The following is a 12,561-nucleotide window of genomic DNA, read 5'->3' as shown; positions in this document are numbered from 1 at the left end:
CTAGTGGACTTAGCTTCGTGGGCATGGGTTCAGTCATTACCTTTAAAATTTCATCCACGTCGCTGGTAGAAGGCGGTGTGGGGGACCCCTCTTCTTCGGGAGATTGGCGCTTCGGAGTGGATATTGTTCTTTTCTTGATAATTTTCTTTTTCTTTGCTGGTCCTTCTTCACTTCTGATCAGAGTTTCGGTTTCAGCCACTCTTTTTCTTTTGTGGCCTTCGGCACCCTTATTCAACTGCTCATAGTCTGGATACTCGAGGCCCAGGGCATCGAATACTCGGTTCAGCCTCCGCTTCGGTCGGGTTCCGAAGGCTGCTGTCATTAATTGATCCTCCTTTTTGGAGTAATTCCCCAAGATTTCATTGCACATTGTCTCAACTGTGTCTAACCACTCTTTGCAGGGTTTCTTAAAGTACTTCTTGAATTTAAAGTGATAAGGCAGACGAACTAGCTCCCCCTCCTTCTTCTCTCCCTCCAGCTTCGGCATTTCCCACTCTTTTAGAGTAGGGAAAACCCTGAATGCCAAGAATTCCTGAACGAGATCCCTGGTGCCAATATTTTTTGAGATAATTTCAAATTCACCCAGAGCAGCCCAGGTGGGACCTTTTAGGTCGCCAATGTGGCATTGTGGCCTTGTCTCTCCGAAGGTTAACTCCAGAGGGCTTTGAGCCAATTTTTCTTTGCCTTCATCGACTTTTACATAAAACCACTCAGATTTCCAACCTGCTGACCATTTGCCTCGGTAGCTGATGACAGGACACTTTGTTGACTTCCGGTAGGCAAAATTGTAGCAACCAAAATTATCATGTAGCCCATCTTTTCTAGCCCTTGTTTGGTAATGTAATTCGTGAGCACGGCAGAAGCTGTCAGCAAATGGTTCCACAGCTTGGCTTCGGAGGGCCCAGATATAAACATTGAGCCTAACGATGGCGTTAGGAGTCAATTGATGAAAGTAGATACCAAACCTCCTTAGTATCTCCGCAACAATACCGTGGAGAGGGAATCTAAGCCCAGCCTTTAAAAAACTCTTGAAAATAACAATCTCATCCTCCCTTGGCTTCGGGGTGGTTTCTTCTTCCCCGAAGCGGAGTAACTTCTTCTGGTCCTCTTTGAAATAACCTGCTTTCACCATCTTCGAAAGGTCAGCTTTTGAAACAGTTGATTTCCCAAAATCTAGGTGGCTGGGCTTGCTGGGCGTAGCAAGGTGATAGTCATCTTCGGAGTCAGTCCCTTCAATGTCTTCTTCTCCTTCGACAGTTGTTGGACCTGCTTCAGCAGCAGGCATTTCTTCTGTAGTTAGTAGACCGGAACGCTGCATTGCTTCGGAGATGGGCACAGTGTCTGAAGCTTCGGCTTCGTCTCCCTCACGTACAACTTTGGCAGTAGATCGTATTCTCGCCATTTGATTCTAAGTTTGAGAAGTCAAAAACTTTTTTCCTTTCTTCTCTCTCCGAAGCTCTTCTTTCTGACGAAGCGGACGTTGAGAAGCACCTCCGTTCGATTCTGAGACTTCAGCTTCGGCTATGGTGAAAAATTTTGGCAGCGAAACAGTGCAAATAGCAATGAATGCTGTGGTAACTTCACACCCACCTGTTTGTTTATATAGTACTGCAGGTAGGAAGGCGAAGCGGTGGAACTGTTACACCAGGCGCGCAGTAACTCATACCCGCTGCGCAGTGGACCGCAAGGATAAAACAGTAACTCTGCAAGGTGGGACCGACACGCGCTCGGAAGTCGGATCGTTTCTCCGCAACGAGCTCAGGGAAGGTGTTTTTTGGACCTTCGGCTTCCCGAAGCTGAAGAGGCTTTTTTCACGGGTCAAGCTCGTTACGAAGAACGATCTAGCACCGCGAAAGGGGCTACTGTTGGGGTCGTGCTTCGGTGCGCCGAAGGTCTCACACGAAGAAGCAGCTTCGGCTGAAGTCGTCTCCAAGAGATGGCCGAAGGTCCCTTTTTATGGAGCTTCGGCGTTTTAAACCGACATAGAGATAGAATGACCTTTTTATACATATAGGTCTGAGTCAATGCTGTAAACTTTCGCAAGGGGCATAATTGTAATTTGTCACAGGCTGCGACCTGTGCCTATAAATAGATGAACAGTACCTCTGTACTGTTCACGCGAACTTGTCATTTGCTTTCGCATCACGCTTGTACTTTTGCCTTCCGCAGGACCGAAGGTACATTTGTAATTCAAAGTCATTTATATTCATTGATACAAGTAGAGATAATTCTATGACAATATTTAAATGTTTATTTCATATTCTATGATTTATGTGAATGCTTCATTCTTCGTTGTTATGCTTACGAAGGTATGACCTTCGTAACCTTCGTCCGAGATGCTATATATCCCGAGGGGATATATTGTTATGGAGGACGAAGGACCTTAACGCTTAACATTTTTTGTGTTGCCTTGTTCTTAATTCTTAGCATTTGAGAACAAGTCCCCAACAGCTCTTGAACAAAGCCATTGTCTCAAAAAAGTGGAAGTGAGTTCACCGGAGGTGGGCGCCAATGTTGGGGACTTGTTTTCAAATGCTATGAATTAAGAACAAGGCAACATAAAATGTTAAATGTCAAAGCCCTTCGTCCGCTGAAGCATTATTTCCCTAAGGATTTAATGAGCTTCGGACGAAGGTTATGGATGATGAATTACGAAGGTCCTACCTTCGTAATCAGAAGTAAAATAATGCGAAATAAAATATAAAGTATAAAACGTTAAAGAATATTAAGAATGAATAACATCATTTGCTCATTTCATAATATAAATTGAGATATTAAAACATAACGCTTTGTTACATTTATACCTCTGCCTTGACAAAGAACAATAATTCCGGAGTAATGCGTTAGCATTTACCGGATTACGTAAACAGTAGAGGAGTACTGTTCACTATTTATAGACATATGACACAGCCTGTAAGAAATTACAATCATACCCCTTACAAAAGATTACAATTATGACTCAGACCCTTATGGACTAAAAAGTCATTCTATCTTTAAGTCGGTTGGACCCTTCACCTTCGGATATGCTATAATATCGAAGCTTCATGAGCGGTAGCTTCGGTATTACGTATAAATAGGTTTTGCCGAAAGTGTTTTCTTCCTGCAGGACCTTCGGCGACGAAGCATGATCCTAATAAATAGTTAGTTGGCTAAAATGTTAATTGAATTAGGTAACAAATAGGTAACTAACTATTAGCTAATTTATTAAAATTTGAAAAGAACAATTAGCTCTATTTTATTCAAACACTCTTAGCTTACCCTTTAGCAATTACCGACACCAGCGAAAAAAGTGAATTTAAATATGCTCCCTGGATACGATACGGACGGCGCATAACCAGCGAACGACGGTATGGGATAACGGATAATCGGCGCGCGGCCAGAGGTGGCGGACGTCGGGGGCGTTTGATGCCTGGAGGTGCTCATGCAAAATAGTACTTTGTATAATAAATTGTGTTGTATATAGAATAGAGTTTAAAATAAGGTTTGTACTCGAGAGGCCCCTGACGGGAAGAGAACAGAAAACAATGCAATAAAAATATTTTTATCTATAACGAGTGGCATGGCGAGTATTTTGTTCTTAATTACATTAAATTTGGATTTGACGGCAAATCTCCACCAATTTGGTCTAGGGTTGGCGGAGATGAAAACGCTTAGGAAAAAAATAAATCTGGATCTGTTGGTAAAACTATAGCAAACATGGCCTTAACAAACGGCATTCCATAGCGACACAATGAAACAAAACTCGATGCGCCTCGTAAGCATACCACCACCGAAAAGGGCACTTCTCCTATAAAAAAATTGCTGCTACATATATCTACGCTGACGGACGCCGATGGGACCTTCGCCTAAAGCCCTAAACGAGCCTTGGTCAGTTAAACACAGTAGTTAGGATTTGTCCACCAAAAATTCTATGTGAGCAGCATTTGCCCAGTATGTTCGGCGTCGATGCCTCCCAGTAAGAACATGCTCATAGTGCTACATTCTTGTTCACTATGAAACTTTGGCGCTCTCCCTGGACGACCTTTCCTCTTCGGCATGTCTCAGGGTCTGCTCGAATGCTTGCAGCGAATTGGAGGTGAAGCTTTCTAGGGCTTGGACGACACGGTGCAAGCTACTCTGCAAACTGCTTGCGTCAAGAAGATGTTCCTGGTATGTTTGCGCGCTTGGAAGCCGGCTGTGCCGACCTGGTATCAGGGCCAACTTCCTGTTCAACACATCTGCCTCCTTGTTGATCTCCACAGTTTTCTTTTCCAGTATTTTGTTCCATTTTTCCCTTTCCCGTGTAGCGATCGTCTGCTCCATTTGCTCCACATTCTGTTTATCCAACAGCTTGCGCACACTGGACACAAGAGCTTGCATCGAGGTAACCACTTCCTTCTCGGAGAACCGATCCATGGCTTGAGACCAGCTGTTGCAGATGACAAACACAAGGGGAGCACCCACCCTTCCAGGTGAATAAGGAGGAACTCCGTCGACTGTCTCGTCAACTTTGTAGTCAAGACAAAGTGATAGCCATCCGTTCAGCGCCTTGACGAAGCTCCTCTGTTCGTTCACCCAGGAGGAAAAATTGACAATCCATTTCATCATCTCTAGTTCAAGCTCTAATGCCAAGTCTCGATTGTTTCCATGAGGAACAATTGAATCCAGATTTTTTGCCTCTGAGATCATTTGACACTGTATCTGGTAGCAGTCCAACTTGTCTCGCCACATTCTTACAAACCTACAAAGAGGAACATCAGTCTTCTAAGACGTGCTAGATTCCACGGAAATATCAAATGCAAGATTCATAGGAAAATCAAACTAACTAAAAGTTCTACTCCGATAAAGGCACACATATATGTGTAGTTACTTAAGACAACCCCATATAAACGCTGGACTACTGGGGTTGCTTAAAAAATCAATTTAGTACAGAGGCCATAATAAAAATTCCTTTATCTAAAAAACTGGGGTTGCTTCTATACAATTAGCTAATTTATGCTGATCAACCTGACATTTGGTTTATAATGCATATTCAAATCCAATTGCCTACAACTAGGACTACTTTCTGATAGAGAATCTACATGATTATACATATTAGATACGCTCGCATATAACCAGTTTAAAGGAAGCAGACAGATAACTAAAATGGAACACCTGACAAAACACTTCAGGCTGAAAGGACAGAGCATACCCTTGGATTAAGGCATTAATTTGTGGCCACAATTCTTCGTCCCTTACTCTGTTTATCTTTTTGGAGACCTTGGTAATTACTCTTACAGATATTCTTAATTTTGTTGACAACTTCCTGACCATATTTCGGATCGGATCGATCTTCTGAGCTTCTGCACCTTTCAGATCCAAGTACTTCAGCCGCTTTGCATTCTTTGTAAGCAGCAGACGCATTTTCTCTTCAGCCTAAAAGAGGGAAAGAGCAAGAAAACAATTAACATGACATAAAAATTAGAAAGGTGACGCATTGCTAGTGACAATGGCATCATGCATTTACTTATAAAGTTACAAACAAATCCACCATAAGAAAACAAACCAAAAGTGATCTATGAAAGACATATCATCTCACATCAGCACTATTTTGGAACAAGTTTGACATTGAATACATATTATTAAACTCTAGCCATTTTTCTTGATTAGTACCTCCAATTGTGGTTGGTCAGCCCTAAAAGGAACTTTACACGGTGTAAAGTCAATAAACTCTATTCATAAACAAGAAACGTGATGGTAACAAGATAGGCAGAACCGTGCTAAAATTACATGGCTGGGGTTGTGTGTCTGTTTGATAGCGAGAGAGGGGGGGGGGGGGCGCTGCATGCTGGGAGCATGTGATCAACCTTAGGATTCAACTGCTACAGAAGATAAGGCTATAAAAATGATTCGCAGTGCTCGCTCCCAACTTGAGATAAGAGACTATTTGTGTCTCCGAGTGTGGATGTGACCACTATGGAGCAACAAATTAGCTTTTTGGCACTGTTAATACCAATTTCATGTATCATTTATTTTAGTTGATTTATTGATAACAATGCACACATACCTTAACCTCATCATACAATTTCTTCTCCCAGACATAGAGCTTCTCCAGTGTCGAACACAGGCTTCTTCCTCCCAACACCTTCTCACTTCCAACGTCCAGGAGTTCGATGCCTCCAACGTCCGAATGCGGCAAGGCAATCGCTGACACCATGCTTGATGAAACTATAACCGAATACCAATAAGTCAAACCAAAGAATTGGGAACAAGCTATTTCCAATTTCCAAAGACGTGCTGCGTACTGGAAGAAAACGCTCACCATGGTACACTGAGCTTCGGTGGTGGTACCTCCGCCTCCCGATCTCAAGAAGTGGTGAAAGTGCCCTGACAGCGTCTGCAGCTCGAACGAACTGCGCCTTGATCTCCCCGGCAACGTCTGTAGTGTCGACGGGCCTACGGGGTGTGGGCGCAGAGGATGCAGTGTTACGTTGCGCCGGCGCCACGTTACCCCCGCCAATGACTTGCTTATCGACGACAGAACTGTCCTCTTGGTCGACTTGGGCAATGCCGCTGCTGACGCCGCCGATCGAGCTGCGCCGGCTGCGTGCGCCACTCCCGGGCGCCGAGAACTCGCCGGCCACCTGCTTGACGACGGCGTCCTCCTCCTCGAGGTCTGGGATGCCCTCTTCCTCCCGCACCTCTCGCGAGCTCCTGCTCGGCGTGTACGCCGCCGACGTGGCCCCGACGCCGCCGGCGTCGTCGTAGCAGTAGTTGTCGTACACGTCGTAGTCGGCGAACACATTGAAGAAGTCCCACGAGGTGGTCCTCGGCGGGGACGGGGGCGGCGGCGCGGCCGCCCTGCCTGCGGGCTCGCCCCCGTACGAGTAGTACTGCGGGTGCCCACCCGCCGGTTCGACGGACCCGTGGTACACGCGCTCCGACGGCGGGGCGCGCTGCTCGATGGCGACCGAGGCCGGGGGCGGGCGGCTACGCGCGTAGTAGAGGCGCAGCGATCCCGGCGGCGGGTACCCACCGTAGGGGGGCTCGGGCGCGTAGCCGTAGCCGTAGTGCGGGAACGGGAGCGGGTGGTGGTGGGAGAGGTGGTCGTAGCCGGCGGCGAGGCGGCGCGGGGGCGAGGAGGTGACGGAGCCGGAGTCGGAGTCGGAGGACGGCGCGAAGTTGATGTGCGACGAGGAGTGCGGCGGCGAGGCGGAGGCGGCGGCGGCGGCGGGCGGCGCGTCCACGTCCGCGGCCTTGCGCGCGGCGGGGAGCGCGAGGCGCGGCTGGCCCGGGGCGGTCATGAGGAGGTGGAGCGCCGCGGCGACGGACGCGAGCGAGTCCGCCAGCGCGCCGTGCGCGTCGGCGAGCGCGTAGCGGTGGCGCACGGCCGCCGCGAGCAGGTCGGCGCGGCCCCGGCACAGCGCCACGGCCTCCTGGTCGTCCAGCTTGGACCCTTTGCACCCCATCGATCGCCTGGCTGGCTGGCTGGCTCAACCCGGAAACGCTAGGCCGAAAGCTTCGCTCAGACCCTCGCGGCGCCGGCGCTGCGCGGCATGGCGCTCGGCCAAGGGCTTGGGCAGGCACGCCGTGGTTGTGGGTCTGCGGTGAAGGGAGACGCTGACGCCGGGAGTGAGCGAGAGCGAAACGGTGCCGGGGTGGACTGCTGGGGATGATTATAACGCGGCGGATGCGGCGCGTGGGCTGCACTGCAGACAGACGGATCGTGCGCCGCCGGGGTGTTGTTGATGGGAGAATCTTCTCTTGGGTTTGTTTGCACTCGCGTCGTCGAGCGGCCCTGAGCCCCTCTCTCTCTCTTTTTTCCAGGCTTGTTGTGGCAGGCGGCGCTTGTTGGGTTGCGGGGTGGGTGGGTGAGGGAATGGAGTGAAACAGACGAAATCACGAAACGAAACAGGGGGTGGAGTGGGACGACGATGGTCTTGGTCTCTCTCTCTGCCCCTCTCGTCTCCTCCAGCGAGTGCGGGGAACGTGAAGGGAGGCGAGGATGGGAAGAAGAGCTGTTGTCTAAGGCCGCCCTTCCTCTTTAACCCTCCCTTTCCTTTGTCCGCTTGTGCTTGGACGGACGCGAGCTCGCGAGAGAGGAGCCGAGGAGGAGCGAACAGGCCAGCAGGCAGCAAGGCTTGCGTCTCATGCAGATGCAGCCGCAGGGGCTGAGGGCATTGACGCCTGTCTTGATTGCGCCCAGTCACCCACGTACATGGCTCGCTTGACCGGTCTCCATCAGCGGATCCGCCAGGGTGCGACGCGCGCTGCCGCCTCTGCGGCTCTGCCTCCTCCCACCCCATCCCATCCCATGCAGACCTTCTATCTACTGCCGCGCCAAACGATCAGTTGGTACAGTCAGTTTTCCGAAAATCTCCAAATCTTGGAGAGTTTCAACGGCGATTTAAACATTGAACATTCATTCATCACTGGCGGGGATAAAGGGGGTGAAAACCAGAATCTTCAGATATGTAAAAGAGGGTTACCACCACAATCCATGATGGCCCGTGAAATGATGATGCACCAATGACAGGATCGCTTTCCCCTTTTCTTTTTCCACCCCATCCCCTGCTTTATCCCCGCGTCGACCATATTTTTTTTTGACACTGTTTTCACTGCTCCGTTCCGGAGTGGAAGCCGAGGACCACTCCGTCCGTCCGTCCGACCCTTCGGGGACAGCCAAGATCGCAACGCAAAACTCGCACGGCGCAGAGCATGTACTCTTCACTGAACTCTGCCTTGTCTTTTTTACTCGATCAACCACTGTCTCGCTTTGGTTCACTGGTTCAAACATTTACACCCCCTGTAAGGCTATATCTATATATACTAGGAACGTGCCCGTACGATGCTACGGAACACAAATTGCGACCCTCCAATGAACTTAGTGTCCTGGCTACGGACGGCGTGAGTACAATAGTGACGACAAAATATGTGATTATTAAACATAGATACAGAACGATGTAAATATGTCTACCCAAATAGATTGAAATGGAATCACACAAATAATTTCTAAAGAGTAAATATATAATGCTTAATCATAAGTAAATATGTTGACACCTTATACACTAATCTAATCTTTTTTAACAGTATTGTTAACTCTTTGTTGTATATTTGTCGGGATGACATATCTGCACAAATTTTCCTCGTAACTTAACAGCTCGATAATAAAGTTCCTCCGAAATTTTTTGCATTCTACACATAAGACATATAAGAGAACAAAACGTCAATTTTTTATTATGTAACTGGAATGTATGTTTGAATATGAAAGGAACGTACTCCACTCACCCTAACAAATTTTATTCGACTATCATTGCCCCACCTGGCCATAGCTTGTAGGATAAGGTAGCTGGTGTTAAGCCTATAGAATAATGTTTTGCTAACTAAGTTATATACAATAGAAATCATAGAAAAAATTAAAATTGCTAAGAAGATGGTACGGAGAAAATACTCTTTTAAGTCAATTGGAACACCAGGTTGAATTGTATGTTGCCACTTAAAAATATCCTCTGTTCATCCAGTACGTTTCTTGCTATAGGCAATCTTATATTTCTTTGAGGCGATGATAATCGCTTCTACGAACCTCTTGTATGGCAGGTGCTTACATCAATCTTGAATAGGTGCAAATATAATCTAGGAACAAAACAGTTGTAAGATGAAAGGAAAATCGTTTACAATATAAAACAAATTGATCCCTATAGTATTTATAGAATATATATATATACATATAATACCTTTTAGAACAATTACAGTTGCCACCGATTTTTTCGTGTTAGCAACTACTACTCCTGACTACTTAGCACTATCGCAGTTCGCTTTATCCTCTTTCCCACTTTTTTGAGAGACTATCTCTAGCAGACCATTTATCTTGCTCCCTATCCTACTATCTATTTTAAACTTAACTATACAAACAATACAATATACAGTAGAAAACAATACTTAATAGCGAGTGTTACAATCTTGTACTAATTCAGTGGACTTCAATTAGTAAGTACCATCAGTCATATCGACGTTAAAAAAATAGTAACATCCATCTTCTATCTTTGAACATGGTGATATTTCGAGGAACATCCACATCCTAGAGTGGCACTGAATTGTTAGTTTGTTGTCATCCATCTAGATTAGTCAGAAAATCACTGTAGAATGTGAAGAATTGCCCAAATATGTAGTAGCAGAAGCAAGATGAGTTAGGATTAATTATTATGTACAGAAGCAGCTCAAAAATTAAGTTGTTTCTCCACACGAAATCATGCACAAGCACAAGCTTGATTATTTCTGTACGTAGACTAAGCGGTGAAGCAATGGCGCACGAGGCACTGAAAAATTCGCACAAGAGATTACGATGACACCTCTACCTGATCGTCCGGAGTGAGAGCACCTAGAGGGGGGGTGAATAGGTGATCCTGTAAAACTTGAACTTATAGCCACAAAAACTTGTTAAGTGTTAGCACAATAAATGCCAAGTGGCTAGAAAGGAGTCTCAACAAAACACAATACCACAAGAGATCAATCACAGAGACGACACAGTGGTTTATCCCGTGGTTCGGCCAAGACCAACGCTTGCCTACTCCACGTTGTGGCGTCCCAATGGACGAGGGTTGCAATCAACCCCTCTCAAGCGGTCCAAAGACCCACTTGAATACCACGGTGTTTTGCTTGCTTTTTCTCAATCCCGTTTGCGAGGAATCTCCACAACTTGGAGCCTCTCGCCCTTACAATTGAAGTTCACAAAGAACACAGAGCAAAGGGGGAATGAGCAACGCACACAAGACTTCAAAAGATCAGAGCAACAACACGCACACAAGTCGCAACAAGAGCTCGCAACACAACTCAAGGAGTTCGCAACTCAACAAGAGCTCTAGATGCTATCACAATGAAACGAATGCGTGAGATCGATGTCTTGGTGCTTAGGAATGTTGTAGGAATGCTTGGTGTACTCCTCCATGCGCCTAGGGGTCCCTTTTATAGCCCCAAGGCAGCTAGGAGCCGTTGAGAACAAATCTGGAAGGCCATCTTTGCCTTCTGTCATCGGGCGCACCGGACAGTCCGGTGCACACCGGACAGTGTCCGGTGCCCGATTCCTTTCCTTAAATGGCGAAGCCGACCGTTGCAGATCTGGGAGCCGTTGGCGCACCGGACATGTCCGGTGCACACCGGACAGTCCGGTGCCCCCTTCCGACCGTTGGCTCGGCCACGTGTCGCGCACGGATTCCGCGGCCGACCGTTGGCCCGGCCGACCATTGGCTCACCGGACAGTCCGGTGCACACCGGACAGTCCGGTGAATTTTAGCCGTACGCCGTTAGCAAATTCCCGAGAGCGGCTTCTTCGGCCGAGGCAGCCTGGCGCACCGGACACTGTCCGGTGCACCACCGGACACTGTCCGGTGCACCACCGGACAGTCCGGTGCTCCAGACCGAAACAGCCTCTTGGCTGAACACAGCCAACTCTCCTCTTTTCTTCTTCTTCCTGTTTCTGATACTTAGACAAGTATATTAGTACATAAAACCAATGTACTAAGACTTAGAAACATACCTTAGCTCTTGATTTGCACTTTGTTCATCCATGGGCATAGATTCACATTTAAGTACTTGTGTTGGCACTCAATCACCAAAATACTTAGAAATGGCCCAAAGGCACATTTCCCTTTCAATCTCCCCCTTTTTGGTGATTTTTGCCAACACAACATAAAGCAACTAGAACAAGTGCAATATCACCTCAAATAAAACTCGAATTTATTTTGATTCAATTTTGGCATATATGGATCATCCTTTGCCACCACTTGGTTTGTTTTTGCAAATCAAACTCAAATCTCTATCTCTAAGTCAAACACACATGTTGAAGCATAAAGAGAGTCATTCCAAAAGAGATTGATTAAAGATTTCAACAACTCCCCCTTTTTTTATAATCAACACTTCTCCCCACAAGAAGCCAACTTTTGACAAGAGAGACAACAAAAGAGATTTGACAAACCAAAAGCTCTATTCTACTGTTTTCAAAATCTCTCAAGTGGTAGCTGATCCATTTATCACTTTGGCCTTTATTTTCTCCCCCTTTGGCATCAAGCACCAAAAACGGGATCAATCTTGGCCCCAGAACCCCATTGCCTCACCAAAATCTTCAATAAGAATACAAAGGCAATAAGAGTTAAAAGATGAACTTGGAGAAATTACTCTTTTCATCGGAGTGCAGTGGAAGTCTTGCATGGTCCAAGTTCACCTTTCCCTTTCATTCCACCTTCAAGACTAAATCAAGCAGACTCAAGCAAATGGTTAGTCTCAAAGGGTCAAGTTGTAACACATCTCCCCCTAAACATGTGCATCACTTTGCAACGGACTTGTGAGGTCCAGGGAGTGTTTGTACAACTTGAGCACCAATATTAAGCAACAAAATGCATAAGGAATATGATCAAAGGCATAAACACATGTATGCTACAAATCAATCCAAGTTCCGCGAATCTAAGACATTTAGCTCACTTCGCAACCTGCAAAAGGTCTTCTCATCTAGAGGCTTGGTAAAGATATCGGCTAGCTGGTTCTCGGTGCTAACATGAAACACTTTGATATCTCCCTTTTGCTGGTGGTCTCTCAAAAAGTGATGCCGGA

At 46.7% G+C, this 12,561-nt stretch overlaps 1 protein-coding gene across 1 annotated transcript; it reads right to left on the bottom strand.

The window, feature by feature from the left end:
* Positions 1 to 3,654: 3,654 nt before the first annotated feature.
* LOC103627530 (BZIP transcription factor) lies at positions 3,655 to 8,083 on the bottom strand. Its single transcript, XM_008647822.2, has 4 exons — positions 6,281 to 8,083; positions 6,026 to 6,186; positions 5,171 to 5,394; positions 3,655 to 4,720 (listed from the first exon to the last, which is right to left on the bottom strand). The coding sequence occupies exons 1-4, from the start codon at positions 7,425 to 7,427 to the stop codon at positions 3,991 to 3,993; spliced, it is 2,262 nt and encodes a 753-aa protein (XP_008646044.1). The 5' UTR covers positions 7,428 to 8,083; the 3' UTR covers positions 3,655 to 3,990.
* Between the last annotated feature and the right edge of the window lie 4,478 nt (positions 8,084 to 12,561).

Source organism: Zea mays, chromosome 5, assembly GCF_902167145.1.
Source record: "Zea mays cultivar B73 chromosome 5, Zm-B73-REFERENCE-NAM-5.0, whole genome shotgun sequence".
NCBI lineage: Eukaryota > Viridiplantae > Streptophyta > Magnoliopsida > Poales > Poaceae > Zea > Zea mays.
The sequence above is the reverse complement of the archived record's forward strand: the minus strand, read 5'-3'. Positions and strand labels throughout refer to the sequence as shown.

Excerpts from the sequence above, each read along its gene's own strand:
- LOC103627530 (XM_008647822.2), bottom strand. The coding sequence starts at position 7,427 with ATGGGGTGCAAAGGGTCCAAGCTGGACGACCAGGAGGCCGTGGCGCTG. Across the intron at positions 6,187-6,280 it reads CCGAAGCTCAGTGTACCATG|TTTCATCAAGCATGGTGTCA; the intron begins GTGAGCGTTTTC and ends ATTCGGTTATAG. Across the intron at positions 5,395-6,025 it reads AATTGTATGATGAGGTTAAG|GCTGAAGAGAAAATGCGTCT; the intron begins GTATGTGTGCAT and ends TCCCTCTTTTAG.